The 16785-nt window shown below is 31.3% G+C and overlaps 1 protein-coding gene across 1 annotated transcript; it reads left to right on the forward strand.

Moving 5' to 3' along the window:
* Positions 1–2955: 2955 nt before the first annotated feature.
* On the forward strand, positions 2956–15381 carry LOC115989781 (beta-amyrin synthase-like). Its single transcript, XM_031113652.1, has 18 exons — positions 2956–3116; positions 3461–3689; positions 10102–10287; positions 10509–10598; positions 10694–10891; positions 11086–11170; positions 11372–11538; positions 11871–12062; positions 12154–12267; positions 12360–12479; positions 12585–12707; positions 12797–12895; positions 13646–13702; positions 13823–14013; positions 14168–14345; positions 14566–14646; positions 14743–14826; positions 15106–15381. The coding sequence occupies exons 2-18, from the start codon at positions 3489–3491 to the stop codon at positions 15226–15228; spliced, it is 2289 nt and encodes a 762-aa protein (XP_030969512.1). The 5' UTR covers positions 2956–3116; positions 3461–3488; the 3' UTR covers positions 15229–15381.
* The last annotated feature ends 1404 nt before the right edge of the window (positions 15382–16785 follow it).

Genomic DNA, 16785 nt, shown 5'->3' on the forward strand with positions numbered 1-16785 from the left:
CTATCAAGAAAATAACGGAAATTTTTTAAGTATAATTGAAATGATTGCAGAATTTGATCCAATAATGCAAGAACATGTTCAATGTATTCAACATGGTGCAATCCATAATCATTATCTTGGACATAATATACAAAATGAAGTGATACAATTATTAGCAAATGAAATTAAAAGTAAAATTATAAAAAAGATTAAAGAAGCAAAATACTTTTCAATTATACTTGATTGTACCTCCGATGTAAGTCATCAAGAACAAATGACTCTCATACTAAGATGTGTGGATATTTCAATAAGTCCGATAAAAATAGATGAACATTTTGTGGAATTTTTAAAGGTAGATGATACTTCTGGAAAAGGTCTTTTCAATGAAATTATAAGTGCAACAGAAAATCTTGAACTTGATATTAATGATGTACGTGGACAAGGATATGATAATGGGTCTAATATGAAAGGGAAAAAACAAGGGGTACAAAAAAGAATTCTTGATATAAATCCTAAAGCATTTTACACACCATTTGGTTGTCATAATCTCAACCTTGTCTTATGTGATATGGCTAATTCTTGTCCTAAAGCTACATCTTTTTTTGTAGTACAACATTTATACACACTATTTTCTTCTTCCACAAAGCGATGGAAAATTTTACAAGATAATGTGACAGGTTTAACTCTTAAGCCATTGTCACAAACACATTGGGAAAGTCAAATTGAAAGTGTGAAAGCAATAAAATTTCAAGTTCACGAAATAAGAGATGCTTTGTTACAATTGGCAAATACAAGTGAACATCCCAAAACAAAAAGTGAAGCTAATTGTTTAGCAACATATGAGATTGAAAGTTTTGAGTTTTTGCTAGCTATGACTATTTGGTATGACATATTATTTGCTGTTAACTCTGTTAGTAAAAATTTACAATCGAAAGACATGCATATTGATGTTGCTATAGATCAATTAAAAAGTCTCATGTCTTTTCTAAAAAAATATAGAGAAGATGGATTTACATCTACTATGAATTCATCTAAAGAAATTGCACCAACATGGAAATGGAGCCTATATTTCGTGAAAAACGTACAATTCGTAGGAAGAAACAGTTTGATGAGAATGTCAATAATGAGACAACAAAATCTGCTGAAGAATATTTTAGAATTAATTATTTTTTATATATAGTAGATCAAGCTATTTCTTCAATTGAAAGTAGATTTGAACGATTTCAAATATATGAAAATATTTTTGGTTTTTTATTTAATTTTGAAAAACTAAAATCACTAGATAATGATAGTTTAGAAAAAAATTGTCTTAATCTTGAATGTTTTCTTACACATGAAACTTATTAAGATATTGATGGCTTAAATTTATTTTCAGAACTAAAATTTTTAAAAGAAGTTTTGCAAATAAATGATAACTCTCCAATTAATGTACTAAATTATATAAAGAAGCTAGAATCTTTTCCAAATGCATGTATTGCTTTTAGAATATTACTAACTATACCTATTACAGTTGCTTCCGCAGAAAGAAGTTTTTCAAAATTAAAATTAATAAAATCCTATTTAAGATCAATTATGTCACAAGAATGATTAAGTGGATTAGCCATATTATCAATTGAAAAGGAAATGTTAGCGGAACTTGAATGCAAAAATTTAATTAGTAATTTTGCCTCTCAAAAAGTAAGAAAAATAAATTTTAATTGAAAAAAAATATGAATTTATAATTAAATAAAATAAAAGGCCCCATTTAAAGTATTCGCCTAGGGCCCCCAAATTCATTGAGCCGGCCCTGGTTCTTAGCGTCCATCTTTGTTGTGTATTTTTCTTTTTCAATAGAGTTAACACAGAGTAAACGCAAAGCTTTTCTATTCAGTGAACTTGAAGAGTTTAAGTGAAGAGTTTAAACCCATTTGAACTTGAAGAGTTAAGTTTGTTAACCCCGGTTGAACTTGAAGAGTTTACTGACTTGAATTTTAATTGACGTGGCACAGTTTAAGCCTTTGATTTATTTTAAGCAAATCTGGTCCCTTAACTGGACACTCTCCATTTCAAATAGAAATGGAGAGGATCCAGATCAAATCTACTCAGGTGAAAAAGTTATAGCTTTAAAGTAGCTAACATCCTTATACACGTTTTAACCCATTTTACCGGTGTTTTGTTTTGTTTTGTATCTTTTTTTTCTTTTCACTATTTATATCACTTTTCTTGTTAAGTAATGTTACTAATATTACAAATTTTACTATATTAATCTTATAAGATTATGTATCACCATCACACCAAAAAAAAAAAAAAAAAAAATTTATACAATTTTCTATTATTTTGTCTAGTAACACTAATCACATTCTTACCATGTCAATTTTGTTATTATTATCAATTAATATTTTTTAGATTAATTTTGTTTTTAATATTGACTATAAATCTTACCTCTCTAGACTGAAATCTTGACTCCGTAACAGAATGGACTTTACTATGAATATGAGAGGAATGAAAGAGAATTTATACGAAACCTGAAAGCATGAAAGAGAAGTAGTTCATTCGAAACCTGTTAGTATGAAAAAGAGTACATACAAAACCTGAAAGTATTAAAATAAGAAAGACCTAGACTTAGACGGTGATAAGACTTGGACGGTGAGGATTCGATTAACCCTTTTCTCAGCTCACTATCTAATGGCTGTAACAAAGCTAAGAGTTGTTTAGGGAAGTTCTATTATTTATCAAAGTCCAATAGGCTATAAATTTATATTTTCACACATTTGACTTTGCATTAAATACAAATCCGGACTCTTTGGTTCACCCTACCGAGTTAATATTTTAATTTTACTTGCTCAGAGTGTGAAAGAGAGAGAGATCTAATTAATATGTAGATTTTTAAGGAGAGAGAGAGAGAGAGAGAGAGAGAGAGAGAGAACCCGGTGCAACCTTTATTCTATATAAGGAGGAGTTTCAACATGTCCAAGACCACAGAACTACACAGGCCAGTTCTGTATTGTAAGTTCTAGCTAGACACAGAACACCTGTTTTGAGTGCTGCATATATGTCACAAAGGGTTCTTCGATTTAATCAATAAGAAGTGCATGACCACAAAATCTCATAGTTAGCCTCATATCAAAGCATTGAGGAGCCTAATGGGACAACTTTAGGTAAGGTCTCATTGTTATATTAATTTAGAAAAATAAATCTAACTTTTGACATCAATTTTTCCTTTTTCCATTTAAGAAAACATTCAAGATCTCTAACTCTCACATTTTATAGCATGTATTCTGTGGGGAGACAAAACAAACACATGTTTCATTTTGTTTTTGGATAAAAGTTTACCAGTCATGTAAATAGTTATTTATATTATCATTTTTGGCATAAGAGGGTTACGATTACTTTGTAGAATTAACCCTCTAACACAACTTTGATTCATAAAATAATATTGGTCATAAGCCATAACTATATATATGATTTACTATCACTGATACTCATTGTTATATGAAAATAGATATTGGTATCGTTGAAGTTAAAAGAGGATGTGGAAGCTGAAGGTTGGAGAGGGCAAAAATGACCCTTACCTTTTTAGTACAAATAACTTCGCCGGAAGACAGACATGGGAGCTTGACCCGGATGCTGGTACACCAGAAGAGCGAGCTGAGGTTGAAGAGGCTCGTCAAAATTTCCACAAAAATCGACGTCAATTCCCGGCTTGCGGTGATCTTCTCTGGCGAATGCAGGTACCTTAATTAAACTAATGATTTTTCGGTCAAAACATTAATTTCACGTGTTCACAAGATTTTTTTTTTTTTTTTTAATTACTTTTACACGAGGGAAATATTAACTAATGTTGCTTGACTTTTTTAAGTTAACTATTTTAAGTAAGTTTTTATGGAGAAAAAAATTAATTTTTTTTTTCAATTCTTTCTATTTTTTATATAAATAATGTCAAAAAATTCCTGGAATAATTTATTAATAACTTAACAATTGCCTTAAATCATTTCAACTTAAGGCGATTGTAGTATAAAAAGAAAATTATTATGAATCTCCAATTAATATTAAAAAGTAAGGGAATCAATATCATCCTAACTGACTCCCTTAATATATATATATATATATATATAATCCCAATATATTAATGTGTCAAAAGTAATATAAAATTATATTATACACTCATTCCATATTTTCCAGACCTTTCTTTTTCTATTTGCTTTTTCTCCACCTTTTCTACATCCATGCGTTACTCGTTTTTGTTGCTTCCTAACCCAATTTTGACAAAATCACCAACAGTAAAGTTACAAAATTACACTTAGCCTCCTTAAAACTAGTAAACTCCCAAAAAAAAAAAAAAAAGTCTAACTTAGGCTTTTTTCTTGTTTTTGGGGGGGGGGGGGGGGAGAGTTTGCTATTTTTATGGTGACTAATGTTAAAACTAGTAAACTCCCAAAAAAAAAAAAAAAAAAAAAGCCTAACTTAGGCTTTTTTTCTTTTTTTGGGGGGGGGGGGGGGGGGAGAGTTTGCTATTTTTATGGTGACTAATGTAATTTTATTGAACAAACAAATTGCTAATTTTAGGACGGCTCATTGCCCCTAAAGCCAAAGCCAAAGAATGTCTCTATCCCTACTCTAAAGGCACCCATCAACATGACCATTTGAATAATGATATGACCTTTCTTTATTTTATTCAATAACAGTCTCACACGTCACAACAATTTTAACAAATTCTTTAAGTATCTTACTTCAACCCATGATGTAGTAATTAAAAAGGTCATCCATTATAGTTTTTATTGAGTCATATGACTTGTTTAAATAATACAGATAGATATGGATAATCTTATAAATTGTCACGTAATTAATTGGAAAAAATAGCTCTAATAATGTTTGATTTGGTATTGTCTGTTACTTACTTGATCAAGTATTTTGATATTAATAGGTTTTTGAAGTGTAAAATAATTTTTGTAGTTTTTTCTTAGATAAATGCCATATCATCTATAAAAAAAAAAGTCAAGTCACTATTTCTTTAGCCATGTAAATAATACCATTAACATCAATTAACAAACGAACTTATATAATTTAATTTTAAAACTTGAAAGACTAATAGTACTCACTTAAAATTTAAAAAACCAATTACACTCAAGGGTAAATTTTATAGACATGTACTATAGTATCGTCTTAATTCTATTTTTAGTTCTTTCACAATATCTAAGATCACAAATCATAATTAATGCAATATTATTCTCACATAAAACTACTATTCGGTAAAAAAAAAAAAAAAAAAAAAAAAAAAAAAAAAAAAACAAAACTGTGAAATTGGTTGCGTGTCTTTTTCTTTTTCCTTTTTGTTTATTTGGAACAATCGAAACTGAATATTTGTTTCAAAAGCAAATGGAGAAAGTCTTACCTACCTTTAATATTTTATTGGTGCATTTTTTTTTTTGAGGGAATAATATTTTATTGGTGTTGATTGTTGACTCATTCTACTTTTCATGGATGCCATTAATGCAATAAATAAATAATGCCATCCAATAGCTGTTTTTTTGTATCCAGTAGAATCCAATAGTTTAACACAAACTTTTATATAATTTAATGTTATTAATTTTGTTTCAAACCCGTTTCGGTCTTTCGAGCAAAATAAAATATTCGATACCAACTTATTTTGATGTACCGTTTTAGGATGTTTTAGTTTTTTAAAAAATATATAAATTATTATTACTATTATATAAAATAATGAATTTAATTTGACATTGTTAAAAAATCTAAAATAAAGTGGGATTAAAAAAATATTTATTTATAATTTTATCAAAAATAGAATTTACATTTTGGATAATTATAAACAAATACAATAAATGTGAAAGTAAAAAAATCACTTATTGCATAATGTTACACAATATTACTGGATACGATGATGTTACACAATATTATGGACAATCAACAACCAACAATGTTATTTTATTTTTATTTTTTTTATATAAGATAAAAATTTTACTTTAATTTAATTTAAGTGTATATATATATATGAAATTTTTTTTTAGAAACTTGAACTCCACCTTTTACTCTTCTAATATTTGTAAAATATTTATATATATATATATATAAAATAATCATCACATCAAATATGTGTAATAATAACACTATTGCTTAGGAATCCTAGTTGCATGTACAGTATTATAAATGGCAATAATTACGTAAGTTTTAAGCAAATTAAGTTAAGAAATAAAAAACATAACCCCAAAAGTCCACAACCACATGTTTACTTCACAGATGCCCACGTGATGAATGAGCTTTCACATCTCACATTTAGTGTGTTTTATCTCCTCTCTCCTCATCATTTAAGACTTTCGGACATCACAATCATCTCAAATCACTGACCTTTCTCTCTTGAAAGTTGAAACTTGAAACACCCAGAGTCGGATCCGGATCCTCTCCATTTCCTTTGAAATGGAGAGGCCTCCAGTACACGGTCAGGATTTTTCTGAAAATGATCCACGCTCAAAAACTGGACACGTCATAAACTTAACCCAAACCACATGAACTTAACCCAAACCTTGGGTTAGATCAGCCTATTCTTTTCTCTCACCAACCCATCTGAAATTTCAAAGTTCAAACTCTCATCTCCAACTCTCATCTCCGAGGATTTTCTCTCATCTCCAACTCTCAAAGTTGTTTCTCTTCTTTTCCCTCCTAGGCCTTGCGCAATCTTTTTGAGAGTTGAGACACAGAGTAACACAGAGATTTTGGAAAGAGCAAAGAGAAGAAAAGAGAAATCATAATGTAAGGATTACATTTCCCCCCACCTGGGGTGTGTCAACGGTAAGGGAGATGTCTGGACTAATTGTAAACCCAGAAATCTCTGGTTTACTGTTATCCTTAATTTTCTTGATGGGAGAATTATCGAGAACTCCAGAAGACTTTTCCTGTTGGCATTTTTCATATTTATAGTCTACATTATGTAAAGTTGAAGCTTGGGATATGAGGAACAGAGACATAAATCCAAAAATCCCCCAACTCTGGCAACACAATGGACATAGGCTTCTATGCATCTTCATCCCCAACTTCTCAAAATCCCCCAACAAATTCTACCGTAGATTTCCTTTAGGCCAGTGAAATATCACTATAAAAAGTCTAGGATCATGTATTGGGGTTAGGCTCTTAACCCATCTGAGACCAAACCCATGTTTAACTCAATCGGACAAATTGTACTGGAAAACAAAAAAAAAAAAAAAAACCTTTTAGGCGGGAAAACTGAAACAAAGGTTATCCGTGCAAGTTCTTCGGAAAACAAAAAAGACCTTTTAGGAGGGAAACGTGAGATAGAGGTTGCTGAGTTCGTGGCTTCACAGATTTTAACCAAAAAAAAAAAAAAAAGCTTCACAGAAGGTTCCAAGTTCAACTTCAGAGCATCTCTGTTTCTATCTTGCCAAAACAGAGGTTTATATCTTGCCAAAACAGAGGTTTATATTGTTTATGCTTATCTTATTTGATGTTAGATCATTTTTCTGCATTTATATTGTTGTCTTGGTGAGTTTATATTGTTGTTTTGGTGGCTGGATGCAAGTTAGAGTCAATCTGAATTTTTATTTTTAATTTTTTGAGATAAAGATTGAATCTTTATAAAGATTGGCTCTCTCTCCAGCTTTAGTAATATATCTTGAGGAGGAGATTTTACCTTTGGTTTGCAGAATCAGAATGACTCACTTAATATAAGCTTAGTAGATTTGATAAAGATAACCCATATTGTAGAAAGGAGAGAAGCAGAACAGAAAAAACACCATACAAGTTGTGAAATCAACCTGGGAAATCCTTTTAACTTACAATACTGTTTCTACAAATGCCCCTTCAACATGGTGCATTTCAGGCACATCATCTAAAGAACCATCTCCCTCAATCCGTAACTTATTAACCTGCCTGTGTTGTGAGCGAGGAACTGAGCGAGGAGCTGAGTTAAAAGCTTGATCAAATCGTAGATATCCTCACCGTGACGGCAAGGCGAGAAAGAAGTGGGTTTCTTTTGTTTGTGTTTCGCACCGTGACGGCGAGGCGAGAGAGAAGTGGGTTTGAAATATTGAGAAGAGAGTGAGACAGAGAGTTTGAAATATTGAGATGGGTTTGGTCTGAGATGGGTTAAGTTTGAAATATTCAGATGGGTTAAGTGTCTAACCCCAGTTAAGTGTACAGTTAAGTGTGTGGTTTGGGTTTTAAATGACGTGGCACGTTTTTGACCATTGATGCTCTCCATGGAAAATCCTGACCGTGTACTGGAGGCCTCTCCATTTCAAAGGAAATGGAGAGGATCCGGATCCCCCAGAGTCAGGCTAGTTCAAGATTTCAAACCTCACATTTTTTTCAGATGTTTACAGTTCGATTGTTGCCATCAACAACCAGCAAGGGACCTCCTCTACGGCAAAAACAGTACTCTTCTCCTCTAATCTCTGTTCTCATCGTCATCTCTTCTTCTTCTTTATTTTTTTTTTTATTTTTTTTCTTCACCGAGGCTCAGCTCTGTACCGGCCGAAATTTCATCTGAAGTGGAACAAGGGGTGTGTCATTCCGGTTTTTACACTGGTACGGTACAACGTTTCGGCTGTACCGGCAGAAATACCAGATTTCGGCCGGAAAATGGATACCGGCCCGAAACAAAAAAACACAGATTTTTCTGTAATTTTTCAGTCGCCTCAGATAATTTCTCAACAAATCTCACGATCTGATGCATCTCTCTCTCTCTCTCTCTCTCTCGGTCTCAACAAATTTCACGTCTGTGTTCCTTTAATCTTCTTCCCTTTTTTATGTCTTTACTGTTTTTCAAAGAGTGCTGCTTTGGGTGCCCATGTGAAGACTGACCATAGGAAACTAAGGAGATAAAGACTTGCTTTTTGAAATTTGAAATGAGATAAAGACTTGACGTAAACATGTGGAGGAGATAAAACCAAGATAAAAATAAAGAGAGTGAGTTATTAAAAACTATTTGTTGGCGGCAGGGAGTTGAAAATTGAGATTCGTGTACCAAAACAAAAATAAAAATGTGGGCTTTACCGTATTTTTACGGCACCTTTACAATCAGTTTTAAGTATTAAGATGCAACGAGTTTTTTTGATAGAGATGTTATGTATATAATATTTTTATAATAAATTAGAAGTAATTAATTATTGTTGGTTCAAATTTTAAATTAATGTTAAGATTATCTTTTTGTTTTAATAATAACAATTAGTAACAATTTGTCACTTATGATTTGTTATAGAAATATTGTAGAAATATTATAGACATATTATTTCTCTTTTATTGTAGGACAAAAAAGTTATTTTAGTGCTATGTTTAAATTAGAACTAACAATAAATAGTCACTTATGATTTTTTGTAAAAGTATTGAGAAAATATTATAGATGTAGTATATTTAAAAAAAATTTATGTTAAAAATATGAGAAATGCTAATGAGTATTTTTAGGATATTGATTAACAATCCATCTTAGTAAAATTTTGACATCACTTTTATGGAAAATGAAAAAAGTTATTAAAATATTAATTACTTTTTTTTCTCATAAAAACTTTTTTTAATTAAATTATTAATTAATGCCTTAAAGGCACTCGTTAGTATGATCCTAAAAATGTTACAATTTTTTCGGTATGACTATCAAAATTAAAGTATTACTAATAAAATATGATTTTAATTTTATTATATTTTACTAATTCACATTTACCAATCACATCAATTGTCATATCAATTTTTATATGAATTGTAATAAAATTTATAATGTTTTTATTATTTTTCAAAAAATATTTAGTTTATATATATATATATATAGTAGTAATTTCGAAACAGTATATTGGTATTGACGGTTACCGAAATATATAATTCATTTGATTAAACCGAAACAGTCTCCGGTACGAAATTGACGAATTCACAACAATAATATAATAAATAAAATTTTTAATTATTTTATTTTTAAAATTTAAAAAGTAGGCCGATATATAATATCGCTAGAATCACTCTTCCACTAATAATCATATAGCCGACATTATCTTTGCATTGCGTGGTCATTTAAATGTATAATTGGTACATGTGCATTTCGTTGATCTGTTTAATTTTTGAATGTGTGTAAAAGTATAATTTTTGAAATTTTATTTGCTAATGACTGAGGAATTGTTGAAATGATTTCAGTTTTTGAGGGAGAAAAACTTCAAACATACAATTCCCCCAGTTAAGATTGAGGATGGAGAGGAAATCACATATGAAAAGGCCACAATTACGTTGAGGAGGGCTGTCCATTTCTATGCGGCCTTGCAGTCTTGTGATGGCCATTGGCCTGCTGAAAATGCTGGCCCGTTGTTTTTCCTTCCTCCTTTTGTGAGTTGCACCATTATCATTATTAAGCTTTCAATATTGTTATTAATTTATTACCATTATAATTTGTCAAGTAAATATACACCTCTAGAATATCTTCTAATTAAGTTTGAGTTGACTGTGAACAATGAAATTGTTCCAAATAACATCCTTGCTAGTGAACTAGTTTGGCTTTCAGCTCGATATAACTACTATTTTTCTTGTATTTGATCCAAAAAATGCAGGTATTATGTTTTTACATTACAGGACATCTTAATACTGTCTTCCCAGCTGAGTATAAAAAAGAAATTCTTCGTTACATATACAACCATCAGGTATATATTCTTGAAAGTATAAAATTTTTATTGAATCAATAAGAATAGAGATTTTGCAAAAAATTTCACTTTCATTTTCTGTTTTTTGTTTTTAGAATGAAGATGGTGGATGGGGATTTTACATAGGAGGCCACAGCATCATGTTTTGCACAATTCTCAGCTACATTTGTATGCGAATACTTGGGGAAGGACCTGATGGTGGTCAAGACAATGCTTGTGCAAGAGCAAGAAAATGGGTCCTTGATCGTGGTGGTGCAACACACATATCTTCTTGGGGAAAGTCATGGCTTTCGGTATGACTATTTATTTGTGAAGATTCACATCAAATTAGAGTTAGATACTCAAAATAATTTATATTTTTAATTAAAATATAGTCATATTTATTTCACAATTTGAGAAATGAACATATTTGGTTTCAAGTACTCACCATGCATGATGACTTTCTGTTGATAATTAACACTAGTATGCGATGTCCTGTAACCTGTAGATACTTGGTGTGTTTGAATGGGCTGGAGCCAACCCAATGCCTCCGGAATTTTGGCTTCTTCCTCCATATGTTCCCATGTATCCAGGTTTATACAATATATGATTACTTCTTCATTAAGTATTTTAAATCATTATTGCACGTGGAACCTTTCTAAAATCAATTAGGTTGATGTTTAACAAAGTTAGTTCGTTTCTTTGATGCATTTGTCACTACAGAGGTTTGACATTCCTTTTAATGCACCAAATTCTAATAATAACATATCAATTTTGTGGTGCCCAAAATGCAGCCAAAATGTGGATCTATTGTCGGTTGGTGTACTTGCCTTTTTCATACTTATATGGGAGAAGGTTTGTTGGGCCAATCACACCTCTTATTCTTCAATTAAGGGAGGAACTTTACACTCAACCTTACAGTGAAGTTAATTGGGCCAAAGCACGTCATCAATGCGCAAAGGTGAGTTTACATTTGATGAGGAGATAACACCATGAGAAGACTTCAATTGAAGAATTAATATGATATATAAGGACATAACATGACCCAAAAGCTAAGCCTTTAGGTTCGGACCCAGTTACATTATATTAATCACTCAATCTTGTCATTAGTATCCAATCTAGAAATTTAATACTTAGATAATCACGTCACTCACTCGTCAATATTCCAACAATTTTCATGGTTGATAATTGTGGAATGACATTTACCATATAGTCTTTTAAACACATCTTTCAATGCATTCATTTTTTTTTTTTTTTTGCTAATGCATTGATTGTGGAAATCAATTACTACAGGAGGATATCTACTATCCACATCCTTTGATACAAGATCTACTTTGGGATAGCCTATACATATTAACTGAGCCTATTCTCACTCGTTGGCCTTTAAATAAATTGGTTAGAGAAAAAGCTCTTAAAGCAGCAATGAAGCTCATTCACTATGAAGATGAAGTCACTAGATACATTACCATTGGGGTTGTGGAAAAGGTAATGTGATTCTACAGTGCTCTAGAAAAGCCATAGACATGGTTGCTTTGGGCTATATAATATTCCTCCTAATACTGTTTGCATTGAACAGTCGATGTGTATGCTTGCTTGTTGGGTTGAAGATCCAAATGGGGATGCTTATAAGAAGCATCTTGCTAGGGTGAAAGAATACATATGGGTCGCTGAAGATGGAATCAAGGCACATGTTAGTACACATTTTATGCAAAACAATTGCAAAACTTTTTACCTATCCATTTGCATAAATTGCTGACTTTGATATATGCAATTTGTGTGTAGAGTTTTGGTAGTCAATCGTGGGATGCGGGTTTTAGTATTCAAGCTCTTTTAGCTAGTGATCTCATTGATGAAATTGGACCGGTATTGGCGAAAGGGCACGAGTTCATAAAAAGATCCCAGGTTTGATTTTCAATTCTTAAATCATAAAAGTCTACATTTTTGCTTCGGAAAGTCATTGTCAATATATCATTTGGAGTCATTGTGTTCCCCTTAAACAATGTAAAGGTGAGGAACAATCCTGCTGGAGACTTTAGAAAAATGCATCGTCACATTTCTAAAGGATCATGGACTTTCTCTGATCAAGATCATGGATTACAAGTTTCTGATTGCACTGCAGAATGTTTGAAGGTAAATAACTCTATTTAATGCTTCTTCAAATTCTACTGTTGCTACTTGTCCATAATCAATGTGTGACCAAATTCTCCTATACTTCACAGTGTTGCTTGCTTTTTGCAATGATGCCACCTGAAATTGTTGGTGAGAAAATGGAACCTGAGTGCTTGTTTGATGCAGTAAATATCCTACTTTATTTACAGGTGAGGATTAATTTTTCCAGGAATGATAAATTACTACTTGTAGCAAAAACTTATGCCCTTGGGAAGAGACGAATTTAATTGATTTTACCATTATAGCAAAAACTTTTAACTTGTTAAATTAATGGGAGTTATAGTCTAATTGCTATGATGTCATTATAAATTATCACTCTTCCTAAAAGTTCAAACAAGTTTGAATTGGTGAAGAAATCATCTAACCATTAGTCTAACATGGAGTTGTATATCTTTGTTTACTTATTTTGCATGCATAGGCGTGAATAGGTAATACAAGCTACCATTGTTATAGATGTACCTAAAAATGCTGAAAATTACTTGTTCAAATGTAGAGAGATTTGTTAATCTAAGAATATTCTTCTTAAAAAACCAAAATTGTTTATAATTTTTCAACATTTATTATATGGATTTTACTAACGTGTGCCATAAGGACACACAATATAGTATACCATTTTTGGGAAAAAAAAATTTATCAGGAATTGAAAAAGTTTTTACAGCTTTTTCAATTTCTAATAAAATTTTTCCAAAAAGGGATTTGTTAAGGGCATACATTAACCGAACCTTTACTATATATATATATATATATATATATGGGTTGGGTTCAATATTTACTATATCTAAGTAATGTTATACTACCCAATAATTTGTTATAGAATTCAAAATTTGAAAATCTTACTGCTGAATTACATGTTCTATGTGTTCTTAACATTCATACCAATTTTCATGTTAATAATGCAGAGTAAGAATGGAGGTTTATCAGCTTGGGAGCCCGCAGGAGCTCAAGAGTGGTTAGAAGTTAGTACCTTAACATATTGAACTGTCGTTGAAATGTTCATTTGGAAATTTATGTTGATATATCCACTCTTAATTATCATATATCAGTGGAAAATTAATTACCTTTTCTTTTCCTTCTAGTGGCTTAATCCCACAGAATTCTTTGAGGGTATTGTTGTTGAGCATGAGTATGTTGAGTGCACTGCATCATCAATCCAAGCTTTACTTTTGTTTAAGAAGTTGCACCCTGAGCACAGGAAAAAGGAGATTGAGAATTCAATTAAAAAAGCAGTCCAATACATTCTAGACATACAAATGCCCGATGGTTCTTGGTATGCTTATGTACTAGTTTACTAGATATCATTATTATTGTTATGGTTAGATTATTTACATGATGAATTTGAAACATTTGTTTACAATTATTTTTATCATAGTTTTATATATAGATGTAATACAAATCAATTACAAGATGATACTTTCTCATAGGTATGGAAATTGGGGAATTTGTTTTCTGTATGGTACATGGTTTGCCCTTGGAGCATTAGTTGCAGTGGGAAAGACTTACAACAATTGTTTTGCTATACGTAAAGCTGTTGATTTTTTACTCAGTACACAAAAAGACGATGGTGGCTGGTCAGAGAGTCATCTTTCATGCCCGGAAAAGGTAGTGTTTAACCATGGATTTTGCTTTAAGACTCTAAATTCTTTTTCTTTTCATATTTAATATCTTTCGTTACATCAATTTGGTTCAATGAAGTTTTTGTAGATCAATGATTCAATTTAAAGAAATTTATATCTATTCTTGTTTTAAATGAGATTTTGTAGATGTTGTATAGATTCTTCCATCAAAATTAAAATAACAAATTCTCTATTCTTGGTCATAGATATATATACCTCTCGATGTAAACCGATCAAATTTGGTACAAACTTCATGGGCAATGATGGGTCTTATTCTTGCCAGACAGGTTAGTTTATGGTTTAAAAGCTTATCATTACATTTATATTGTGTTATCGTATGTTTTTCTTGAATAATACTAAAAATAAAATTTTACTTGCAATAGGCTGAAAGAGACCCGACACCTATTCATCGCGCAGCGAAGCTGATAATCAATTCCCAATTGGAAAATGGCGATTTTCCTCAACAGGTGTCTTTGTTTAACATAACTTCAAATAACAAATAGAAATATGAAAATTGACTAGAGAATAGATATCATTATTCCATTATGGAACATAGATTTTTCCCTTGACTAAGAAACTTTATAGTATTTAATTTGCAAGTTGCAACACAACTAATAAAGCTATCACTTTCTATTTTAATTAAAAAAAAGGCAGACAAGAATGTAAAATAACATGACGTACTATACTTTGCTTAAATTTTACTTCCAATAATTTCTAATTAATCACTAATTACTTTGTCGTGGCAGGAAACCACAGGAGTCTACTTGAAAAACTGCATGTTGCACTATTCAGCATATAGAAATGTTTTCCCATTGTGGGCTCTTGGAGAATACCGCAAGCATGTTCCATTGCCATCCAAAACTATGTAACTCAGAGTGGCATAGCGAGTTTTAAATTCTTTTACAATTATGTACCATTTAGTTTTCTGTCTTACCCACCACTACATTATATTTCTTCTATAACTAATAATGTCTACATAGAACTTTATAGTGGCCACCTAAATAAAATGGGAGTTAGACTTACAATATTTTATTGTACTACTACTAGCTAGCATCTGTCTCGTGCATATCCAAAGTAACATTCAACAATTGTGAAGATGAGATATTCCTCTTGGTTTTTACACTGAGCATTATGGATGGAGGTCACTTGGCATCAAAATAAAATAAAATAAAAAATAATTGGACACATCCCAAAATTAGACTAGAATTAGGAATTAATTTTCATTTGATTTGAATTTTTATCGGTAAGTTGTAATTTGAGATGTTACTGTTTGTAAATTTAGATTCCTGTACACACAAATTGTTTAACCTAACTAATTAACCAAATTGATATTTAGGTTTATTTTTCAGATCTAGGTTGAACACAAATGATCATATCACTTAATGTGAAAAAATAAAGAAGCCAATCAATATGATGACCCCAGAAAACCAATGAAACTTTCCAATTTCAAGGTAAAAAACCTATGAGAATTTAACCTAAACTATCCTAAGGCAACAAATTCACTATATAGAATGGAAGTTTTACAATAGATTTTTCCCTAAATCTAAAACCACCTCTTGTAGTACTTACTTACATGATTACACGCAGCTTCGAAAACACGGACTCTTTTATTTGAATTTATTAAACACAAATACTCTTGTTTGTGACTCTGAGACTGAGATCCCACTCAAAGCTTTAGATTATCAATAGTTGTTGATCTTATACGCAACAACTTAACTCCAACACCGAATCTTGGGTTTTTTCAAGGAATATTGCCAGTAGAAGATTTTGAGAGATTTGGGTATAGAAACCCTAGATCTACAATAGGAGTAGGGGTGTGCATGGGTCAAGTTGGGTCAGGTTAATGGGATTTTTTACCCAATCCACCATGGTGGGTCAAAAAAATTCAACCCAACCCAACCCAACCCATCAAATAAATCCAACCCAACCCACGGGTTAACCCACATGGGTGGGGTTGAACCTGTGGGTTGGACAAATGTTTTTATTATTATTATTAAATTCAGTAGAAAAAAATATAAATATAAATATATTAAAAAAATACCTAAAGATTAGTATCAATGTAACTCCTTAAAGGCAAATAACACTAATGACTAAACAAAAATAGTAATTTACTAGGGTTTGTGTAAACCAATTGGTTTTTTATATAAGATAGGAAGAGTTGGTTATTTTAAAATTTTTACTAATTATATAATATTTTTTAAATATATAGGTGGGTCGGGTTGGGTTTGGAATTTTATGACCCAAACCCAACCCAACCTACTATTAAAAAAATTTTTGTAAACCAATCCAACACACTAAGCCTTAAAAATCGACCCAACTCGAGGAGTTAGGTTGAGTTGGGTCTGTTTTGGCAGGTTGGTGGGTTGGCTGCACACCCCTAAATAGGAGGTACAAGAAGCACTCTTCTCTCTCTAAAACTTCATAAA

The sequence above is a fragment of the Quercus lobata genome, chromosome 5, assembly GCF_001633185.2.
Source record: "Quercus lobata isolate SW786 chromosome 5, ValleyOak3.0 Primary Assembly, whole genome shotgun sequence".
In the NCBI taxonomy this organism is placed as follows: Eukaryota; Viridiplantae; Streptophyta; class Magnoliopsida; order Fagales; family Fagaceae; genus Quercus; species Quercus lobata.